The sequence below is a fragment of the Haliotis asinina genome, chromosome 1 (assembly GCF_037392515.1).
Source record: "Haliotis asinina isolate JCU_RB_2024 chromosome 1, JCU_Hal_asi_v2, whole genome shotgun sequence".
NCBI classification, from domain to species: Eukaryota; Metazoa; Mollusca; class Gastropoda; order Lepetellida; family Haliotidae; genus Haliotis; species Haliotis asinina.
In genome coordinates this window covers 103,820,912-103,845,507 of record NC_090280.1, presented here as the reverse complement: position 1 = coordinate 103,845,507, position 24,596 = coordinate 103,820,912, and the positions used below count along the sequence as shown (strand labels likewise).

Sequence of the window (24,596 nt, the reverse complement as noted above, 5' to 3'; positions counted from 1 at the left end):
ATGAAAAATCAGTAACATCACAGCCATTACATACCTCCAAATATAAGAATATTTCTGGTTGAATTGTGTTTAATACACTGGGAGATTGTACTCCATCATGGCACCATGAGATTGCTATAGTGGTACTACATGCATGTCCGTATGTCTGCAATGACTGCATGTTCTGCCCCCAATATGCTAGATAACATGTATTCTCCACAGCCAAACCATGTGGGCATCATCAACGTTGGTTTCTCGCCAAGAAAGCTAATTGAAAAGAAAGCCGAATTTGTAAGGTAAGCTTATGGGATGGAGAGGCAGGTCCGGTACACATTCCTCCTTTGACAGGTGCAGTAGTCATAGAAATCTTCTAGGTGAGGTTTTGTATGTCTTTCAATATCTTTGTATGCCTACACCTTTCATAATGACCTTCACATTCATCCTATGTATACCCGATTGTGACTCACACATGTAACATGAAAGTAAGCAACCAGGTTGTAGAGTCTAGGACATTCCCAGATCAGTTTCATTAATAACAAATCTTAACTCTGATGTGATACCTGTCTTCATGATGATCTGACAAAAGCTTCCGGTGTCTCCCGACATGATGAGGCTGGAATATTGCTGTAAGTGGTGTAAAAATGTACTCACTCAAAAATAAAACTAAGCTGCTTCTAATTGCTGCTTCATTGTGTTAGGACATTTGTGAATTCCATATACAAATGAAACAAGCCTTGTGTGATGATGAATCAATGATTATACATGAACTGATACTCTGGAACCTAGGTACCTGTCTCAGTACTGGGGGACGTTATGATCATGTGATTAATAGATTAAATAATGTAATATGCTATTCTTTCATGATTAAAACTTTGTATTGTCTTTGAAGATTTAGACATTATTTACCATCACCTGTTTTGAATATAATACATTGTTATGATATTGAAAAACTCTCAATTCTAGCCTCTGTCATGATTATGATATTGAAAAACTCAAAATTTTGGCCTCTGAGCTGAAGAATATATTGCCATTTCTTCCAAATTTGATGTCTTGAATTAACATGTTGAGTATCCGGGGGTGTCATCCCGATCTGTCGACAATTGAAAATTATGATGTTGCTAATCGTCGACAGAGTAAAAACCCGGAGTGTCGACATAGCGTGGTCAACAAACTGTGATGGTGTTAAAGAGAATGTTTGCTTAGTGACTTAGTCAATCATGAGTAAATGAATTAAATTAATACTTTTAAACATTTGTAAGAGAATTAAGGTTGCAAACAAACTGTTATTTTATGTCATGCAAGTGGAAGGATTACCATTTTGGAGTTTCACATGCCACAAAACAAAAAAAAGAAGCATATAAACCGTCCATAGACGTCGCTACCTAATCATCGACACTAGGATTCGTTCCTTGAAGGTCAACCTTCTTGCCTACAGACTTACTGACTTGAACTACACAGACCACGTGTCAGAGTTGCTTCGTCTTGGCTGAATATTCAGATTACTGAAATGGACTTTATCATCACAATTCTCAAATGTTAATACCTTTTTGCACTCGTGTAATATATATCTATAGCAATATATATTGTGTGAATATAATGAAAGTTACATACCCCTGTTACTTAGCGGGGGTATACTAAACCACAGGCAACTGTAGCGCAAATGTGGTTGAAGAAGTGACCAGTCTTCATATATGCGAACGAAGCGAGCAAGGTTGGCAACGCACTTCCCTCGCTTCAGTTTGAAAAGTAATTTTCATGTCAAAATAAAATATTGCCACCAGCAAAGGTACACTCCCATTTCCTCACTAGGTTGTGCTCTCAGATTTCCGACCCCCTATTTAATAATTACTCACGTGAAAAATGTTTTATTCAACATTTTAAGCACCACACTGCTTGTGCCGACCTGAAGCTGATTATTAAACAGAAAATACTTTCTAGATGTATACTCGTGAATACACTTTACCAAGAAGGTGTGTTCGCAAATATAACATATTTTAGTGCAAGACAAATCTTTTTTATAACAACTTCTCGATTTAAACATATTTTGCACGCCTTACTCTTGTTGCATGCACTGTTTAATGCACTGCACATACTTGGGTACAAGTCTAATATACATTTATCTTCAATGTGGAGGTAGCAAAATGCAAAATGAACATTTTCTGTGCTTTTAACACTGCATATAAAAACGTGTAAAGACACAACAAGGCAAATTCATTTATATAAATCCTTGACGTTTTTAGTTATTCACATAAAAAAATTTATTGTCCTTGTTGTTCAGTGCAGTAAGGCAAGACGATGTCATCTAAGGCAATGAGGCAAGTTGTTGCCCAGGGCAATAAGTCAAGACATTGTTGTAGTTCGATTTGATATTCCTGAATAGAAATACATATATAGATTGGTTGGTTCGATGACAGTCAGATACCATTTAATTACTTGCCCTTTATTTATCAACAAATGCTGTATATTGTGTTGTCAGAAAGGAAGCATTTTGAAAGTAGATATTTTTCTTTACAGTCCACGGTGGGGATTTCACAGTAGTAATCCTTTGTGCTTGTATCCATGTTACCAGAAAGGAGTAGGTGTTTGTCATGACGTTTCCAGGATGAATGTTAGAGTTGGTTCTTTAGCCAGATTCTTGACATGGCTGGATACACCAGAACTAAATCTGGACTGTCACTGAGTCAAATATGAAATGTTTTCGGAAAGTATCAATACACTTCTTTCAGTGACATTTAGAAGTACAGAATTACAATATAGAAAAAAATTTATGGATAGCAACTTCTTTTGTTTGTGAGTGCAATGTTTCGATACAGATTTGTGTGCCATTGTCATGCTTGTCTGTGTTGAAACATTGCACTCATAATTAAAGAGAAGTTGTTATCCAGAAGGTTTGTTCTATATTTTAATTCCCAGCTGATCTATAGCAGCTTATGTGGATATGTTAGGTCTCAGTCAGCCTCAAAGTTTTCCTAGTATGGATAACAATACAACAATAACATTGAACAAATTTGCTGAATGTGTGAAAGGACCTGTGATGTTGACACTATGAAAGATGAAAATACCATTGTAACAAGGTTTTATGTGTAACATCGTGTTTGATATGCCAACAGTAATTTATATGTTAAGTAGGTCAACTAAGCAAACACTCCAATTTGTAGAAATTTATATTCTGTCAGCATTTGTTAGATTTGTGCATGTCTTGTAGTTGATTTGATAGATTTCAAATGTCAGTGTCATCATATAAAAAAGTTAACAATGCCATTAAATTTGAGTATTTGGTAGACTAATTTTTTGTTTTTGACAATGTACTTCAAAATTGACTGTTGAGGTGGGACATCCAACATCCAGACAAACACATCCTTCACCTACAGCCAAAACATGAATAGTGTCACGCTCCCAGTAGAGATAATTAATTTTGATTATAATTTTGGTGACATCAGATATAAGTTCAATTATATCAATAGATTCTGAAAGAGAAAACATTTTCACTCCATAAGGTGTATTTGAATTTTAGTTCACCATTCACACTTATCCAATTATTAATGTCGCATTTTTATTTTGGCTGAATGTTTGGATTACGTATGCCCAAGTTATTCATATCTGCAAAGTTACCATTCTGAGTGTGCTTGCCCTGCAGATTACCTCACAACTACACAGGTGATAGTTCTAAAACTTTCGTAGCAATTATGAGGACTGCACAGTATTACCGGTATACCGGTATATCGCACTACACTTTTCAAGTGATACATATTGCAACATCTCTTCTGGTAACCAATGTATTGCGTAAAGAACATGTATGAAATTCTGTGAGTATCTCTGTGATTTGAATCAAATCTACACATACTGCCATTGACAACAAATGTTTCCTTCATTATTCAATAACAAAACAGCATACTGTAATACTGAAAATTGCGAAAATAAGAAATAAAATCCTTAACAATGCAACCTCATTTTGAGATTGCTGTTATCAGACTCATAACATATATGTTTGGGCACTTATAATGTAGAAATTAGGACTCACATGCACAATTTGTGTCACTCACTGTAAAATGCATAAGTTACTAATGCATCACAATACGTATTGCAATATGGGTACCTGAATCACAATATATTGCAATACAATTTACTTGGCAATACTCAGCCCTAGTAATTATAATTATTAAGATATTTCTTTGGAAACACAACTCATTGCCCTGGCTAATGTTTTAGAGTTGCCTACCCTCAAAGAAATGTTTTGACTCCAACACTTAACATGTATCTGGCTGTAGGCTTGTCATGAGGTAGTCACTGACACATACTCCATCATGATATTAATGTTATTCAGTTTTTTTAAAAGTTTCCTTGAATGTAACATAGTAACAGAAACTAGTACTGTGACTGGAGAAAGAAGCTCATGCCATACAACCCTTCTCTGGATTCATATTCACAATAAATCATGGACCGGTCGTGGACTGGGTGCTCAGTCTCAGTGGTGCAGTAGGTAGCCATGCAGTGTTTACATAACTTCAACCACTGTTTGTTGTCTGGTTCAGACCCACCTATTGGCAAGCCTCTTCCCTACTGGAGGAATATTGTGGAGAACAAGAAACAAACACATGCATTACACAACAATTCTAATGTAATTGTGGTTTGAAAATTCAGGTCCATTCACTAAACAAGCAGCATAATGCAGGGCTATTGTGTCTTAATATTACATCGACACTTCACTAAACATGCAGCGTAATGCAGGGCTATTGTGTCTTAATATTACATCGACACTTCACTAAACATGCAGCGTAATGCCGGGTTATTGTGTCTTAATATTACATCGACACTTCACTAAACATGCAGCGTAATGCTGGGTTATTGTGTCTAAATATTACATCGACACTTCACTAAACATGCTGTATAATGCCAGGCTATTGTGTCTAAATATTACATCGACACTTCACTAAACATGCAGCATAATGCCGGACTGTAAATGTAGTATGTGATAAATGAAACTAGTGCACTTTGAGATTAAAACTTATGATTGTAGCAGTTAGTTTGTAATGGTGAAAGGGAGTATGGTGTGGTCATTGTTGGGCAATATAGATTATTAAAGGTCACATGCAATGTAAAACAAAACTTTGCAGATTCCGATACGTTTCGGTATGAACTTACCAAAACAAATAATCAAAAATGCCAATTCAACCTATAAAGGTGAAAAAAACGTGAAAAGAAAGCCCGCAAAATTGGAATTCAAATGATTCACTAAATTTAATAAACAAAATAAACTGATTTATGACTCGTGCACCCGAGTCCTGTCTCTGCCACATTATGCAATTAGGCAGGTGTGATACTTGTACACATGACACGCTTTTATGTCTGTGGGTTGCAAACAAACTACATCCATTTTGCTCAGATGACTGGATCTGACGGAGACTGGTACAAACTCTTGTCAGTTTCAAGTCCTGCTTTGTACTTAGATGAATGCCAGTTTCCAGCCACAGAGTAGTTCACCATCTCTACTGAGATGATTTTTGATTGGATCAAACGCAAATTCAGAGAACATATATTTACAAAACCCAACGTCTCTATATACATTCTTTATGGATAACAACTTCTTCTAGTGTATATGATTTTTTTTGACAATGGTATATGAATCCATACTGAAATGACGCATCAAGCACAATAAAAGAAGTTGTTATCCATACAGAACCTTAGTTTGTTGTGACTCGCCATACTTCTAAAATGCCCATGAAACAGATCATCTTTCTCACACAATGAGCCCTTAGCATATCAGCAAATGAACCAGCCAATCGGAAGCTGTCATTACACTTGAGTGCACATCCACTCGCTATGACTATGTTCGGTCTCCGGAGGGCTTCGTTTCGAGGGAAGTAAGCCCAAGTACGAAATATATTACTTTTGAATCTCTATTGTACGTTTGTAATTTTGTTTATTTGTTTTTTTACAAGCACCAATGTATATTATATGCCATGAATAAGTGATAAATGTGTTTTAATTATGTTTGATTTTTTGGTTGCATGTGACCTTTAACACAGAAACAGAGCAACTGTTTTCTGCAAGTGCTGAACTTAGAGGCTTGATAAACATTTTTGATTTGCATAAACTGGGCATACTGGCAGCATTAAGCTAACAACTTCAAAAGTGTTCAAAGTGGCATTTAACTGAACTCACTCAATCAGACAGCCTACTTCTTTGATAAAACTAACATATTATAGACTGGCTCATGTACCCATGAATTTTTGACAACCTTTGAAAGATCTTCCATATCGGCAGATAGAACTTACATTCAATGTCCGTGCTTTTGTCCTAGAATCCATAGTCCAAATCCAGACACAAGTAAACTCTCTTCAAATAAAATCAGTTTGTACGAGTCCATACACTAATGGTAAATTCTTCTGAGAATTCTGATGACACAGTGGAAAGTGGACTAAAAATATTTTCAGCTGCGACTGTATGTATGGAAAGTGACTGACTACAAGGTAGTCAATCTACAGTGAATCAGTTGTGAAGCTTGTTGAGTGTTCCTGTTGCGTGACACAAGTTGAGTATGTTTTGAGACAGCTTTCTTTTTTCAGGGATGTGTGTATTGCCAAGTTTGGCAAAGCGCCTCACGTGAAACTGAATGGTCATCTGAATGCTACGTTCCCATACATTGCGCCTCCTTTGGACTACATCCTGACTGAACTCATCAAGAATGCAATGAGGTGAGACACCAATGCTGACAGAGATTACATAGTTTTTATAGATGCTTTTGAACCTTAGCCCTTTTATGGACTTGTGCAGATATTCATGTTGAAGTCACCAATATGTGGAAATGAGATGTCTCATTTCAGTGGATGTTTCATGAGAAGTAAATGAAAGCGTTTCCTGTGCAAAACAGTGTGATCATGTTTCACCAGAGTGGTGAGAGAGATGTGCAGCCATTCAATCTATTCTGTCTTGTCAAACTGATATGCCATGCTATAGATGACTACTGTTCAAAATAGCTTTAAACTTTGTTTGGTTTCAGGGTAAATGTTGAGCCATATTGTCATGTCTTGCATCCAACTCACCTAGGTACAATTGGTCATCACTAACTGTTGTTTGTGACTGTTTCAGAGCAACTGTAGAGTCACATCTTGATGCCCTGCATGGTCTCCCAGACATCTACATCACCGTTGCCTGTAGTGAGGAGGACTTCGTGATTAGGTATGTCATCACTACAGTGACACACAGTTACAGTGGCTCATAGTTTTAAGTGATACTCTAGTTACAGTTGCTCTCCAGTTACAGATACTCCAGTTACAGCAACACCTAAGTTACAGAGACACTAGTTCTAGTGGCACTGTTGTTACAGTAACACTAGTTACAGTGACAACCTAGTTACACCCTATTAGCAGACACTCTAGTTACAGAAACACTTCTTTTATAGTGGCACTGTTGTTACAGTTACAGCCTAGTTACAGTAACATTGTAAATACAGTAAAACCTTAGTTATATTAACAGTAGATACAATTACACCCTTGTTACAGTAACACTGTAATTACAGTGACCCTCATATTACAGTAGCTGTCTATTGACAGTGACACCTTAGTTACCTATCAGCAGGAACATGTGCTTGAATGTACAAGCCTCAGTCATATAGCTGGAATATTATAGTGTAGAACAATAAACAGTAAGACTAACCTATTGACTACTGTTATTATAACATATGTTATATTTGACCACTTTCTAAATGGCATTGTGTAATCATACTGTTACTATAGCTGTTAGGCTAGTTTGGTTGGTTGTAGTGGCTTTAGTGCTTGGTAATATTTACCATTTATGAAGGAAACAGCTGGAGTTGGTTTACTGAGTGGTCCCCAGGCTTTGGTCAGCCAAGAATAATGGAGGGATAATTATCATGTGATCTTGTTTGTCCAGTAAGTCAGTCTGTTCGTTCACGCATCATGATTCACTATTTTAGTAAATTTTACGAAACTATGAAATGTATAAAAGTTTTTTGTCAGAAAACTAAACTTTCATCTGCTTGCTGTGCTTGACCAGGAACTGTTTTACCTAAACTCTCAACTACATACGTTATATCAATAGACTGCCAATATGAACATTCCTGAAGATTAGATTGTCTCCCCCTTGCTGCATTTTGTAAGTTTGAGGGATGCCTGCATTGATAACACTATCCTACTACCTTTCCCCTTGACAGCTCAGTGCAGATGACCCCGAAACTTGTGGCCCTACATGTTTTAAGCTAGTAGCTCTGAAAGTTCCTGGACTGATAGACCTGACTCAGAGTAACTCTGAATAAGCTAACATCTGTAAGTTATACACACCGACAATCCAGCAACAGTGAGACGATTACCTCTGTTTCCAAATGGTCTAGCCAGGTTGCTGCTGCTGCTGCAAAACATCTCACAATAACTGTTCAGTAATGCATGGTAAATAGACACCTTACTGTTTTATGATTTTTGATAAAGGCTGTATCATTAATGGCCCAAGGCTAATTGTCCTTTCAGTTTTTAAAATATGTTGTTGTTTAGGAATATTATCATATCAATAGAAGATTTTTTTCCTCAAGATGTTACACTTGAATGTATATGTAAAATTACATTTTACAACATGAATATGGATGTATGACAGATGTAGGTTGGATTTTTAAATCTTTTCAGCATAATCACTTGTGTTTGTAACTGTATTCACCTGGGCGGTCCAGGGGCATATGGTGCTCTAGGTCACTGATCAATATTGTTCACCTTGGCATGGCCAGGAGCTGGTGTGTGTTCATATCTCAGACATAATAGTCATTTGATCCAGACTTGTCAGCACTTGTCCTTGTGGACAAGAATGGCAGATGTCTTTGTTTCAGACAACCTTTCTTTATTAACAGTAGTAAACTGCCACATTGTGTCCAACCTGAAACAAGGCTGTAGAACCAACACAGTGAACTGCACAACATAAGCTGTCTGTTTGGTCAGTGGACTGTGAACTGCTCTTTTTCAGATCAAATCTAAATGTCCTGTCCTGTTTTGTGGATAGAGCGTGTGCCCAGCAGGAGCTTGTTGGTGTAAATCCCAGTAGGGTCATGCCAGAATATTTCAGCAGATGATACAGTTGAATCTGTCTATTACGTGCTTATCCGGGACTGACTGTCTTGTCCGGATTATAAAGAAAGCTTGCTTACCATAGACACGAGTTGGCTTATCTATAGGTTACACTTTCGTCAAACTGTTTTTCTGGGTAAGAAACGAACATTGTTTAACAAACAATGGAAGATGACTTTGTCAGGAAAGATGTCAGATTTGCGATTAAAAATCACAAGACAAGATTATTTACCATTTCAGTTCTAACTTTTTCCCTCATATTAGAGGTCAGTAAAATTTTGATTAGATTTTACTTCCATTTTACATCCATGACGGTAACTACCAGTAGTCTTGTGGTCTGAGTTTGTTGCGATTAGGATTTAAACAGTAGTAACAGAGATGTTTATCCAACGGACTGTTATATTAGTCAGCTAAATCAGGATTACAAAGCATTGTTCTCCTAGCAAATTGATTGTTGAGACTGGTATTTTAGTCTGTAATCCGTAATTGACAGAGTTCAGACTATAAGGCAAGTTTTAATGATAAATTACGAACAATTTTGCTTGGACTCCAGATTGTGGAGAAATCTGCATTGCACAGAGTCCGGATGCGATAGATTCCACCCTGGTTTCCTTCATCATGAAGGGGATAAAACAAGGACTTGTTGCCCTAGAGCCTGTATACTGTCTGTGAAACCTGTATGAATAGTGTTTCTTCAGTTTGAACTAGACATGATGAATGATCCACATAATCAAAGAAAAACCAAAAGACCGTCCATTTTAAGAACTATGTACAGTTTATTTTACAGCAAGTGTCATGGTGTGATTTGTAAATGAGTGTAATCATTTAGAATACAGAAAATGCAGCTGCCACTGGCATTGTCACATGTTGACACAGTGAGGTGACTGTCAAATAATTTGTGAAAACAGGAATGTTGATAGTGAAGAACATCAGTCAACCAAAAGAACATCAGTTTTCCCCAGGTATGCCAGTCAACCAAAAGAACATCAGTTTTCCCCAGGTATGCCAGTCAATCAAAAGAACATCAGTTTTCCCCAGGTATGCCAGTCAACCAAAAGAACATCAGTTTTCCCCAGGTATGCCAGTCAACCAAAAGCAACTACTAATCTGAAAATAATGTGCAGCAATAACCCTAAAATATTTCAAACTGTACTTTGTGCTTAGAATACCCATAACATAAATTATATCTGGTTTAGAGTAGCATGCCGGCGTGAGTTTCTACAGCTGATTCATGTAACATTGCAGTTGCTTTTGAGATATTTAAATACTTACTTAATTCTTCATGTTGCACAATCAAAGATTGTCAGAGACATCTGATAACACTAGATAAGTATTACATTCTTGGGAACATACTGATGCAGACAGAAAAGTCCAGTGCTTGGAGTTTGAACATTTCAAGGGAAATCAGGACCTGTCCACAAATCAAAAGAATTTAAATTCTCTGGCAAGGCAGGACCTGTCATTTATAGAAGACCTACACCAACTAAAGACAACAGTAGTCTTGTTTCCAAGCAGTGCTCCACTGACTTGAGGAAAGCACATAGTCAACAAAGAACACATATAGTTGTTAATCAGTTCACTTAGAGACCGGAGGACTTGTTTCTGTGATGAGCCGTTCTGAAAACGATATCTCCGATGACAACACTAGCTCCTCCCTGTCTCCATGACCACTGGCTGCTGAATGTTTTTTAGTTGGTGTTTCTCTGCAGTCAGTACGACCAGAACTAACTTGTATTGGCGGTAAGGGAATCGGACTTATATGGGAAATAACTTCGGGGGAATCCATGTTTGTGTTGTAATCAGAGAAGAATTCTGCATTCGATTCATACTGATCCCGTGTGTAGTCCAGTTGGTTGAGGTGTTGAGGCTTACTTCTCTTACCTTTGCTTCTTTGTTGTGGAGTCCCAATGGAAGGCAGAATGGAGTATTTCCTTTCTTGAACCTGCTGTGGTTGGATGTAGTCAAGAGGGTCAGATAGTTCCTTTGGTTTCATTAAGAAATTGTCTCTCGGAGTTGCACAGAATGATGGCCGAGTATGTTCTGGTGTTGTTGGGGTTGCTTGAACACCTGATCGCCAAGAATTCTCCACAAGTGTGTTTTCTCTGCTTAGTCCCAGATCTGGAGGAAGGTTGAGTCTGGGCACCAAGCACCGCTGCTTTGGGATTCGTGGCATGGGAGAGTATGTTCTGTTCTCCACGTCGTGACTTACTGATGGCCTTCTCCTCAATAAGACATCATGTTTAATCACTGATTCACCTCTACAATACATCAGCTGACCACTGTTGGGCTGTGACGTTTGTAACGGCTGGGTGAAGGCAGATCGTGGGCCCTTGTCTGGAGGTGATGGGACAAGGGTATTCTCCCTCCTGCCTCTTTCACTATAGAAGGCAGCATTGTGTTTGAATCTTTGCACGTTATCTTTTGAGCTATTCAATCTTCTGCTTTGATTTCTTGCACTTGGAAGTCGGGTTAATGTTTCAGAAAGACTGTCATGGCCAGAATCAGCTGCTATCCTGTCCTGTGGTATGACCACAGTGTGGTCAGGGAATGGGGAAATGTTTTCACAAACAAGTTCTGGACTTTCATGATTGTCTCTGACATGGAGAGGATTGTTCTGTCTGCCTCTGTGTGGTTTCTGTTGAACCCATGCAGTCTGTGAGCGTTCCACTCTGGGCAGGATGTTGTCCGAGTAACCAAAACTCTGGTTGTCATCAAAACTATGACTCATCTTGACAGCAGACTAAACTGAAAGACATGTAGTGAAATAAAGCATGTATCCATCATGTTCAAGGCATGAAATAATCAAAGAATTGTGCAGCATTTGCTCCATCAAATCTCGTGTTGACTGAAAACACAATCTTTATGATAACAGTGATGATGAATATCTTTGATAATTTTTACATGAGTCATTTGCAAGGCCTATCAGTTTGTCTGGCAGTAACATAAAAGCCAAGTCCCTAGTCTTTATTTTTAATTTACAATGAGAAAGTCATGAATAATTAGTTAATTGGTTCAATATTGACATGGCTGAAGGTTCATATTTCTCGTATCTGTAGAGATCAGTGTACATGAGATCAAGATCTTGTTTGCCATTTGTTACGTGACCCTTACATCAGTACATGCAAACTGAGCAGTGACAACCTGATCACATTTCCTCATTTTGTACTGGATAATTGACTGAATCATGTAAGGGTTGCATAATTCACCACCAGAAACTATTCACCAGAAAATTCATTACATCATTGAATATGGCATTTTTCAGGAATGTTTTCTTTCACTTGTTAGGTTTTAATGGCTCCAAGGTATATGATAGCAGTCTGCACATGATCCAGCCTGGACCAAGTGATCTATCTTGTCATTTAAATAGGGCACATCAGTTTTCATCAGTTATTATCTGACCATTTCTGACAAAGAAGAATAAATTGTATTTTCATCATAATTTTGAAAATGATGTACTATGAACAGGCAATGACAGGGAGCATGTTCCGAAAGATGACATTAATATTTTCTTAAAACAGAGAATCGTTCACTGAAAGTCATGTAGTACTCATCCTTAATAACATTCATACGTTTGTGTGAAATGTAAGGTTGTGGTGTTCAGTGTTGGTATATCTGCCAGTGTTGAAAGCAGTTTAAAGCTAAATATCTGCACTTACAGAGAACTGCCTTAAAGTGGATTGGAAGATTATTACAGATAGCATACATACTGCTGTTATTCTAAAGAGTAACGGATCTATAATGTTTTTGAGAGATCTGTGTAGGTTGTAGAGGATCAAGGTGGTGATATATGGACAAACCTTGTATTGATAGAGACTCTAGTTATTCCACTTGAGTTTGCCACATGTTTGTGAAGGTTTGCCATGTGCTGTACACAGGGCTGTATTCATGTCTGGCTCTGGACACACAAAATGTCTTTAGGGAATTAGTACATCATGTATACTGAACACAATGACAGTGTTTTTACTTGACTGATAAATATCAAACTCTTCATTACATCTTTAAGTCATCACGCAAACCAGAGTTACTGGTCAGAAACAACACTCACAATCAGAAAGATTGGGTAGAAACATCTGTGTCAGCAGCTGGTTTAGTCTTCTCCCAGATTCTGCTGTATTTCATTCTTCAGAAGTGTGTGTTCGTGAAGATTCTCCAGAGTTGGGAGAATACGCTTCTGCTCATGAGTGCTGCACTTCAAGTGTACACAGTAACCTGTCTGCTTGATAGGATCTTGTCAGGACATTATTGCCTGAGTTTGTGACATCTAGGAGTGTTTCCTTCTTAGCTTCTGACGGTAGGGTGCTACCTCATCACATCAAACATCCTGTTGTCCTGCTGGTATAGGTCTGCTGTGAATGTCACAGCAAATTCCACAATTGGAATTACTCTTGTCCCAATTAATCACTGATAACAGGAGGCTTTTGGGTTAGTTTTACTCTGTTTACATTGATTCCAGTATTGAGATGCCTCCCAACTTGGAAAGACAAGGATCTTAACAAAAATCCCAAACTTGAAATCCTGGCTAGGTTGGGTTGTTGATGTCTTCAGGAAGGTTGGTGTGTAGGTTGCTCCGTGTCAGACACCAACATCGACTATCCTACAGCCGTCAGTATGTCTTTATGATGAAGCTATCACTCACACACTAGCTTCCACACAACTGACATGTAACACTTGAACCAAGCTGATAATCCACTTGCAGGCTACAGTTGAACTCCACCCCCACTTGTCCTGAGCTGCGAGGTGTACTTCTTACCTGCAAACTAACATTGTAACAATGTAGAGGTTATCACTACCTGAACTAGGGGCAGGCTGCAGGTACATTTAATGGTCGTTAGGCATTCAGGTTGACAAGGAAACAATAACTTGTTATTGTTACATCTGTTATACTAGATGATGAGATCTTTTGGCTACATTACTATATGCTCCAGTCCAAAGGAAAACTTCAGGATGTGTATTAGTATATAGCCACATGTCTCTAGTAATGACCTTCTGATCAATGATTACACTTTACATATTTTAAATATCTTGTTCCTATCTTGTGAGATACTACCGATGTTTATTTCAATTAGCTGGGGTAGTCATGAGACTCAAAAGCAACACAAAAGAACACTTTTAGGACTACCAAAAGCCTGTCATTTACTCTTCTTACAGTGGTTAAAAGTTACATTTTTTAGAAGGCCAATAGCACTCCCAAATTGGTAATGGAAAGGAAACTTAGACCTACCATACTGGGTATAATTGCTTTTACTGAAGAGATCAGCACAAACGTGTACACTGTCATAAAGTAATGTACCATTATAAATAAACCTGGATATTCAGAAACTGTACAGCATACTTAGCTCTACCAAACTGAGGGATGAAAACTTTCAGTGATGTACACTTGTTATCTATGTAATGATGAAATGACATTTTCATACTTCATGGAGTATCAAAATAATTCCTCTTTCAAGCTTGCTGAAAGGGAGGGTACACGATATGTGTATATTACAGACATTTGTATATTACTTACCTTGCTAGGATCCCACAGTGTGGGCAATAGTGGTGTCTCTACTTAGTGTGTAACTGTGTCGACCCAGCCAGGTAATGCCTTGAGCCAATCACTCACCTCACCAACAGTCACATGTTAAGCAGTGGTGCACATGGTTATCATCAGGTAAATCACATGACCTTGTAATCAGTGAAACCTGCCTCAAGTACCTGTACTGGGAATACAGGTGTCCATTACAATTCCTGCAGGAATAAGATGAGATATTCAAGTGGATCTATTATTGATAATTATTGGTGTTCAGTGGTGATAACATCCAGATCAGTTTATGGCCAAGTTAGTTTGAGAGTCCAGGAATAACAGCAACAGCAAGTTCTATGTTTAATTCAAACATTGGCAATCACAGATTTAACAAAAGAGCACCCACTTATCTCCAGTCTGTGGCATTAACTACATGTCCAAATCCAGAGGCAAGTAAAAAGTTTTCTTTAAAGGTGGCAGATCAGCTAATAAAATACCAAATGATAACACTAAACTGTACAACAATTACTGCTAAGAGCTAACTTTTTACAAGTAGAGGCTGTAGGTTTTGGCTGTGTCTTTAAACATGGGAATGAAAGGCTGATATAATTCATGGTTCAATATGGCAAACTGACTTTTGTAACAAATATTTTTCTATTCATCCTGGTAAGTTGTATATATTGGTTAAAATGTGTATAAAAACTAAAATTAGTGGTCTTTTGTAGTTCCTCAATGCTACACTTTCCTGGATATGATTTAAATAGATTTAAAAAAGACTAGGAAAAATTTATCTTGCGAAAGGATGAAAAACATGATACAAATCATGTTTTATAGTGAGAAAATAAATTCTACAAGGATATAAATAGATATTTTTGGACTTATTGTTTGTACATCATGAATTATTGATGTCACTGGCCTGTGAAACTCTGCTGCTTAGTGACGAGCAGTATCACGTTCTCCAAATAGGGGTATTATTGATGTGTACTAGCATCATGTACATTACACATATCAATTAGGCGAGCTGTGTCGGAAGACACGTGATGTAGGAGGTTCTAACATTGCTCAGAAGTTAAATACAGCTGTTGCCATATGTATAGTGTCTGTCATGAACGGTGAACTATGGTATGATATAACTGGATGCGATTTAGCTTCTTTTGAGTGGTGCCTATCTTCATTATACCACCGTATCTGTTAAGTCATGTCAGCAGTGACTTCACAAATAATTTGTTGCCCATTCATTGTTTTTGTAATCACCACATTTGTATGTTTGTTCACCTCCAATATGAAAATTGAAAATAATGGCAAATAGTATGGAACTTAAAGTGTAAATAAAGACACATTTATGTTATGTACACATAGCTTTCATGAAAATAACATGTATGCTGAAATTAACAAGTATGAATTTGAGTTGTCATAGAACTGACCTCAGTTACTTGAGTACTCACTGGTGTCCTGATGCTCGAAAACAGCCATCCACAAGTGTTAAAAAATGTGTGATATATCGTGGCAACACACACTTCTTTTGTAAACACTTTTGGCTAGTCACCTTTGTGTCAGTTCAAATTGCAGACAGGACGTCTTTGTGTCACTTTGACATTGCAGACAGGGCACATGTGTCAGTTCACCATGGGTCCTAGGACACCTATGTGTCTGTTTGAACTTACAGACAGGGCACATTTGTGTCAGTTCAAAATTACACAGGACACCTATGTGTCATTTCATTGCAGACAGGACACCTTTGTGTTGGTACTCAGTTACAGAAAAACACCCCTTTAATATAATCTATACTTTCCAACTTCAAAGTGTGTGTTCCTGACAAAAGCATGCATGTTTGGTGATGAGCAAATTGTTGGTGATTACTTCCTAGACTACTGGCATGTATGGTGGGCAATTTGGGAAAAGGTGCTAAACAATTTAAATTCATAAAAAATATTTGTTTAAAATTCTGCTAAGGCATTTAGAAGTTAATGTAGTGATACAAGGCCATCTCATGATGTCTTTGGGCTAGTTCTTGCCTCTTCTTCACCTGAAATGTCAAGAAACACAAATAAGGAAGTTGTTATCCATTAAATTGGTCTTGTAATGGGTATATTTCTTGAAAACAGATTTAGTGACCTTTGCATTAGGATGCAGTGAGGTAAAACAGAGAGTCAGTGAAATGGTTGGCTGACCATAACATCACAACTGTTTATAAATGAATTGGGAAGTGGTCCTTTGCTGCAGACTGAATGTTGGTCTCCTTGCTGGGCTACAGTAATCCCCACAGTATGCAGGGAGTGATAAGTACAGACATTTTCTACTGTGTGAGTGGTAAACACTCATAATCAGCTAAGTATGTTACTTGGAGTAGCTTACTATTGTGTCAACATGCTCTCCTCTGACATAACTGGTTTAGGGTTAATTTCTGCTCACTTGGCACCATGGGTGTTTTCGGGGGTATTCATGGGCATATGTAGTGGTCACTGGTTTTCTATGTGTGAACACTTGCTGTGATTTATGTACAGTCCACATTTGCAGTACATTATGTCTGTACAAGGTCATGTAGCCTGGTCGATAAGAATCTCGTCACCTCAAGATCTGAGTATCATATGTGAATTCTGGTTCCCCCTGGTGTAGAGCTGTCAATGAAAACTCATATGCTTGTTCACTTTACTGAAAGATGCTCAATGTTCAAGAATAGTGTCTGACCCTCTGACAAATCCTGCTGATTTGTCAACGGTCAGACAGAAATCCCCAACCTGCTGGCCCCAGTGTCTGACTGAATATATCACAATAACTTTGTCTGAAGTTATTAATTGTGGCATGTGACACTTGTGCACTGTTTATAAATTTATGTTTATAATATTTGTCATTATGAAATGTTAATAATTTCAATGCCAAATGTGAGAAATGTTAAATCTGAAATATGTGTTTAATTTTATTTTGTGGGTCATGTGAATTTTCAGTGGGTCAGAAAGACATCTGACACTTACAGGGCCCAACGTCCTGTTACACTGAAACACCATTCATGAACACTGGAAGCTAGCAGACTATACTTGATTACTGGCTCTTGGCAGTAAGGAGAAGATATGGGACTGGCTTTTACTTATGGTCACCAAGGCATCATGGTATTTCAGTGAGCTGACTAGTGGACTAGTTCTGCTGACTAGTGGACTAGTTCATAGCATTATTCAAGTACAGTAACCTTACAGTTTACAGAAAACACTTGACCTAATTTCGCTTGATTGCCTGACACAGATTTAATAGGACCGCACAATGGCACACACACAAGTCTTTGAATGGCAATTAGAAGTAATACTAATAAAGACTTTGTAACCAAAAATGTGCTTCACACATTGCACCCGTATTGGCAATTGAATGCAGGTCCTCACTGTGAAGAGTGGATGCTTTAACCATCTGACTGCTCCACCACCCCTACAACAATGAAACACTTTATAGTGAACACTTGTACATCAATCAGAGTTACACATCAAAGTAATTACCTTGGCCTAACACCACAGAGAGGCATCAAAAATTTCATTGAGAAAGTGAAAACCCAAATATGACATATGTTGCATTTGACCACTTTCTAAAATGGCATCGTGTAATCATAAAAATTCAGTGATTGTGCAATTACAACATGAGTGACGGAGGGATTCTAATAGCTGGTTCACTGGTCAGGCTTCTGAAATAGGCAAAGCCTGGGTGTCCATATTCCAAAATATGAGCTTCACACTGAGGCAGCATTATGGGCTGGGTTGAATTGTCTCCTGTGGACATGATTTCTGTGATTGTTGGTATTTCAAAACCATACACACACACCAAAGTTTAAAGTCATTGAGTTTTTTCCTCCATGCTTTAGTCAACTACCATGATATCACAGGACTATTTTTTATTTTGGCATAGAACAAACTCACTCACTGTGATTGCTTTCAGGATATCTGACCGTGGTGGCGGTATTCCCCCAAAGTTCCTTGCCAAGGTCTGGGACTACAACTTCACCACCTCAGGGGCTGTGACTGATGACCGTGTGGATGGGGGTCTCTTTGGCCAGATCATGAACACAGACAACTCAGGACCTGCACCGGGAAAAATGCATGGGTAGGTACACATGGCTACAGACCTCGACTGAGAAAGATGGGTGGGTACACATGGTTACAGACCCCGACTGAGGAAGATCGGTGGGTACACATGGTTACAGACCACCACTGGGTAAGATGGGTGGGTACACATGGTTACAGACTACCACTGGGTAAGATGGGTGGGTACACATGGTTACAGACTACCACTGGGTAAGATGGATGGGTACACATGGTTACAGACCTCCACTGGGGAAGATGGGTGGGTACACATGGTTACAGAACACCACTGGGGAAGATGGGTGGGTACACATGGTTACAGACCTCCACTGGGTAAGATGGATGGGTACACATGGTTACAGAACACCACTGGGTAAGATGGGTGGGTACACATGGTTACAGACTACCATTGGGTAAGATGGATGGGTACACATGGTTACAGACCACCACTGGGTAAGATGGGTGGGTACACATGGTTATAGACCTCCACCGGGTAAGATGGGTGGGTACACATGGTTACAGACTACCACTGGGTAAGATGGGTGGGTACACATGGTTACAGACCTCCACTGGGTAAGATGGGTGGGTACACATGGTTACAGACTACCACTGGGTAAGATGGATGGGTACACATGGTTACAGACGACCACTGGGTAAGATGGGTGGGTACACATGGTTGCAGACGACCACTGGGTAAGATGGGTGGGTACACATGGTTGCAGACTACCACTGGGTAAGATGGGTGGGTACACATGGTTACAGACTACCACTGGGTAAGATGGGTGGGTACACATGGTTACAGACCTCCACTGGGTAAGATGGGTGGGTACACATGGTTACAGACTACCACTGGGTAAGATGGGTGGGTACACATGGTTACAGACCTCCACTGGGTAAGATGGGTGGGTACACATGGTTACAGACCTCCACCGGGGAAGATGGGTGGGTACACATGGTTACAGACCTCCACCGGGGAAGATGGGTGGGTACACATGGTTACAGACCTCCACCGGGGAAGATGGGTGGGTACACATGGTTACAGACCTCCACCGGGGAAGATGGGTGGGTACACATGGTTACAGATTTTCCATTAGGGAAGATCAGTAGATAGACTCATGGACATTCACTCTTGGGAAGATGTTTTTGAATTAATTTTGTAGTGTCAACTAAAATTATTCACAATTGTGTAACCTGCCCACTGAAAGTTTCAAAAAAGAAAAAGAGCATGGCCATTCATGGACACATGAATATAAATGCCATAGAAACTCTTGAAATTCATTCCAATAAGAAGTTGGTTTGGGTTTATATCCAGTTGAAGCCTAATTTGGAGATATCTGCTGATCTTACATCTGTATTTAGGGATGGTGGGATTTCTGAAATTTGTTAATCACAATGTGTACCTGGTATGGATTTGAAAATGTTTTGCTGTGATGTTGCTGGAATATTGCTCAGACAGGTGGAAAACCACACTAGATTTGCCATGCTAGCATAACAAAGGGGGCGATTGGGTAGCCAGGCTGTTGAAGCATCAGCTTGCAATTACAAAGCCCTGGATTTAATTCTCCACATGGGTACCATGTGCGAAGCCTATTTCTCGGGTTCCCTGATGTGATGTTGCTGGAAAAGCAGCGTAAAACAGACTCTGACACTTGTATAAGTTGCAGTTGATTGTCATGAACTGCATTTCAGGTATGGCTTCGGTCTGCCCACAGCCCGAGCTTATGCTGAGTATCTAGGTGGACGCCTGACGCTGGAAACCATGGAGGGCATTGGAACAGATGTGTACTTACGCCTAGCTCACATGGACAGCAAATCGGAGAAGTTCCGCATCTAAACCCCCAGCTAGGATGCCAACTTGACAGCTGTGTGGATTGTTTTCGAAGCATGGATGAAACTGTTGGCCAGTGTCCACTCATGATAGAAACAAGATCCTGAGCACTCACCTAGATTTAAACAGAATTAGCTATTTTATTGAATGATAATCTTGTTTCAAATTTGACAGTTTTGTGCCCTGAAGATGGATTTGAGAGGTTCTTTCCAGATGGGCTTTTCTTTTTCTTTTTGCAGTGATCAGAGAAAATTGATGTGTCTGATACAAACAGTGTTTGGGTGGTGGGGTAGCCTAGTGACAAGCTTTGTCATGCTTAAAGTCATGGTTCAATTCTCACATAGGTACATTGTGTAAAGTCCCCTTCCATGATATTGCTGGAATATTGCAGTATACAGCAGTATAAGAACTGACTCATTCACTAAACGTTGTTCAGAGGAACAGGCACAGATACAAGTGCAGTATGCAAAGTAATAAGTCTTACATGAATCTCATATATAGTGTGAATCATAGTCCACAGTATTGTTGAAATGTTTTGTTGTATCCATGTATTTGTGTTACTGTCTCGTTATATCATAAATATTTGGGAGGATAGTCTGCCCTTGATGTTTGGGATGCAATGCTATGATGACTTGCGGAGTTTTAGATTTGTATTATGTCATGGCTGCTGCCAGTATAGGAAAGGCAGGGAATTGACATGGATGTTGTTGTTTTATCTCATTACCATGGGTGCACATGTCATTGTGGTAACAACTATTGTTGTGTAATGTAAGACTAACGTCTCATCCACGCAGAATTTCACAGTTGAGGGTAGAATATAAGCTACCTTGACTAGACATATTTGTGGACTCAGTCTGAATCTCATGACGTTTTTGTCAGTATGTTGGTTACTTCGTTCTGCCGGTTTGAGGAATGTACTCAGTTATGTGAGGTTCTCACACAGACTGTCAGAAGGTCTCTGACATCAAGTGTGAGTATTCACTAAATTTGCCATATTTTGATTAATATTTATCTGATTGTTATTTTGTGTATTTTATTCCAAGATATTATACTCCCCTTGTACATGGTGTGTGTGTATGGGTGTGGTATTTCACTGTTTTTGTACCAGAATCAACACCATGGCCTCCAGCATGTACGTGCGGGCAGGACTGAAGATGGTATGTATCAAGTTTACCTTGGACACAACAATTTCACATCAATCATATCTTTGTTTACATATCACGTGATCAAATTGAAGATGTATTTAGATGTCTGTTATTTGTCTGAAACAGTCCACTGTAAACCATTGTCCATCAATCTATTGTGATAAATACTTTGTACCTGATTAGTTTTGTTATTTTCAAAATGAAAAGGATCAGGGACAGGTTCTTACTACATATAAAGCCCTACTCAAGGAGAGCAAGCAATAATTAGAAACAGACACATAGGAATCTTGACACTTGAGGGGAATTATACAATAGGCACAGAGGAGAAATACTACTGGCATCTTTCTGATCTGCTTATATACAGAAGTACATTTTGTAACATAATTTCATTTTTATGATTGATTTGGTTGTAATTTAAATTTTATTTCTGAATCTTTGTTGGTGTCAAGATTCAGCGGCAAGGGAGCTCGATCAGAAGATATGCTGCAGTCTATTGTGATACAGGTGTAAATTTGTACGAAGCAAGACAAACCATTCACTCACCATCCACACACACAGAGGGTTAGTTTTAATTATCAAGCAAATTAATAAAAAAATAATCCAGTCTTTGAATAAGTCATGATACAAAAGCCATCTAGAATAAAATTTTGCGTTACTTCTTTTGTTGAAGACGTACATTTGTTTATCCTAAATCTCAATCTGAGCTTCCTTCTGAACTGAGCAAAATTTGGTAAAGCAGAAATATGTAATATGAACAAATAAAAAACTGAGTCAGTGATGTAAAAAAGAACAGAGATTGTAATCCCAAAACTATGATTGTCCTGCTTGATTGCAGGGAGAGAAGTCCCAATGTTACTCCTAGAATCTTAAGGATGGATGTCTCTCACTCACTCACTGTATTCTCTGTTCATCTGATTATTCCACAACATCAGTAACACTTCACACATGGACACAAAACACCATGTTGGTCATTATATTCATGATAATACTCTGTCACCTCAATTTGTCCCAAGTTTGTGCCTCAGTTTTCATTCAGAATGTATTCTCAACATATTTCAAAATAGAAAGATATTTTTGTTGTAGGATGATATGTTATAACAATTCGTGGTACAGTACATATGATGTGGGTTTTTATTATAGGGAACTATTTCCTGAATGTACACATTAGTCGGGGGACTACATTTTTCATTGGTACGTGTCACAATGGTGGAATTGCGTGTTTTTCAAAATGATCTTATGATCATTAATTAATAAATTGATGATGAACACATGAATGTGTTGCCATGATTACGATAGCAAGCTGATTCCTTCATTCCTACACCTGGACTTGTAGGTCTAGCCATACCAAGGCAAGAATCTCAGGACTAACTCACTGGACTGACCATACAATGACAGGAATCAAAGGTCCCTGGTCACCTGTGTAAGAAAACAGGTTAACGGACATTTGACAGATCATGGCGATTCATGTCATTTAGTACTATTATTTAAATTTTATACATTATGAAAGTGCATGCGTCTAGATAAAATAATCTACATGTTTTTTATTTTATCTGTAGTGTTATTATTTTGATACTGTTTGGAGTGTCAGTTGTTAATAGGTCTGTAATACAAGTAATTTGTTGTGAATATATATACTTAGGGTCAGTTGTCAGAGACACCACAAATCACAGTACACAGTTTGATGTCCGGTTTGCAGGGATTATGTTCTGGTTTTGTGAACACCACACCTGTGCTTGTGGGTTTCACCAGATGCTGTGTGTCCAGGACTTCCTCTGGCAGAAAACTGTTGGTGGGCTCCATGACCTACGGTTGTCTTGACACTGTTACAAATGCAAACATAGTGTCCTTGGTGTCTAGGTATTGAATGTTGGTCCCAGTGCCAACTTTGAATACTTCTGAGCATGATTTTTTAGGGACTTATGCTCATAATTAACAGGGTTGGATGGTCAGTCAGACTGACTTGGTTGACATGTCATCAATTCATAGATCGATGGTCATGCTGTTGTTAACTTCATTGCCTAGTTCAGACTCGATTATTTGCAGACTGCCGCCAGATAGCTGGAACAATGCTGAGTGCGGCATAAAACTAAACTCTGTAGAAATGTAATGTGTATAGCTAAATAAAACTTCATGGGTCATTACCTGGAGACGTTAAATGAAAGAAGGGAATTTGATGACAAACTCTCCTTATACTCCACAAAGTATCGACCCCAAACAACTGAAGGGCATTCAGAGGTGTGTTGTCCATTTGTGCAGACTGGCATTACTGCCTCGCTTATTTACCAAATCATTCTCAATAAGTAAATAATATCATGGAGTGTGATGTTAAGTTAGTATTGGCTTCTAGTCATAATAAAGTGTGGTCACTCCATCCATTCATGTCTCCAGGTGAAAGAGATGGAGCAGAAATGCATAACCAGTCAGCTGAAGCCATTTTCAGTGGGGTGTCAGTAACGCAGCAGTTTCTCTTGTCATGGGAGGTAACTCCGTAGTATCACTGACCACTGTAATATCTCTGGACAGGGGAAGGAACACCAGGTCCATCACATTTTTTGTTAATTGAGATGATTTAGTTTTTTCCCCAGTGTATATACAGGTTTACATCATGAGTGTTTTTGAGAATTGTACACAGCAACTACCGTGACACACTGAGTCCTTCAGGTGTATATAAACATGACACTTTCCATGATATTCTGAAGGCGTGGTTTGATATATAGATTTATATTTACAAAGGTGTGGATGTGAATTAATGATTCACTACATTATGAATCTCAGAATAGTCTGTTTGAACTTCTAGTTATATTATTGCTTGGATTTGCAGTTGCTTTTAATATTTTTGTTGCTTATTCCATGTATTAGTAGTAAAAATGATGGAAAGTCGTTGACCTTGTGTTGTCTTAATTTCAATGCAAGTGAATGGTGTGGTTCCTGGCACTTCTAAGGAGGCATCTCTCTGAAGATGTGATTCCCTACTTATTTATGGTTGATTATTGTTAACATTTCTCAAGAAACACT

The 24,596-nt window shown here is 38.6% G+C and overlaps 2 protein-coding genes across 3 annotated transcripts in view; one reads left to right on the top strand and one right to left on the bottom strand.

Moving 5' to 3' along the window:
* Window positions 1–24,461, top strand: part of LOC137257566 (branched-chain alpha-ketoacid dehydrogenase kinase-like) — a 60,509-nt gene extending 36,048 nt beyond the window's left edge. Inside the window, exons 7-11 of the mRNA XM_067794894.1 lie at window positions 202–275; window positions 6,546–6,674; window positions 7,069–7,158; window positions 18,466–18,630; window positions 20,298–24,461. Coding sequence (XP_067650995.1) covers window positions 202–275; window positions 6,546–6,674; window positions 7,069–7,158; window positions 18,466–18,630; window positions 20,298–20,442 — 603 coding nt within the window. The 3' untranslated portion in view covers window positions 20,443–24,461. The remainder of the gene's footprint in view (window positions 1–201; window positions 276–6,545; window positions 6,675–7,068; window positions 7,159–18,465; window positions 18,631–20,297) is intronic.
* On the bottom strand, window positions 9,804–14,673 carry LOC137257577 (uncharacterized). 2 transcript variants are annotated; one of them, XM_067794905.1, is made up of 4 exons: window positions 14,554–14,629; window positions 13,093–13,804; window positions 12,845–12,942; window positions 9,804–11,792 (listed from the first exon to the last, which is right to left on the bottom strand). In XM_067794905.1, the coding sequence occupies exon 4, from the start codon at window positions 11,773–11,775 to the stop codon at window positions 10,624–10,626; it is 1,152 nt and encodes a 383-aa protein (XP_067651006.1). In that variant the 5' UTR covers window positions 11,776–11,792; window positions 12,845–12,942; window positions 13,093–13,804; window positions 14,554–14,629; the 3' UTR covers window positions 9,804–10,623. The 2 variants fall into 2 exon arrangements, with proteins under 2 accessions (XP_067651006.1, XP_067651003.1); XM_067794902.1 differs by lacking the exon at window positions 12,845–12,942 and having other exon boundaries at window positions 14,554–14,673.
* Window positions 24,462–24,596: the final 135 nt, after the last annotated feature.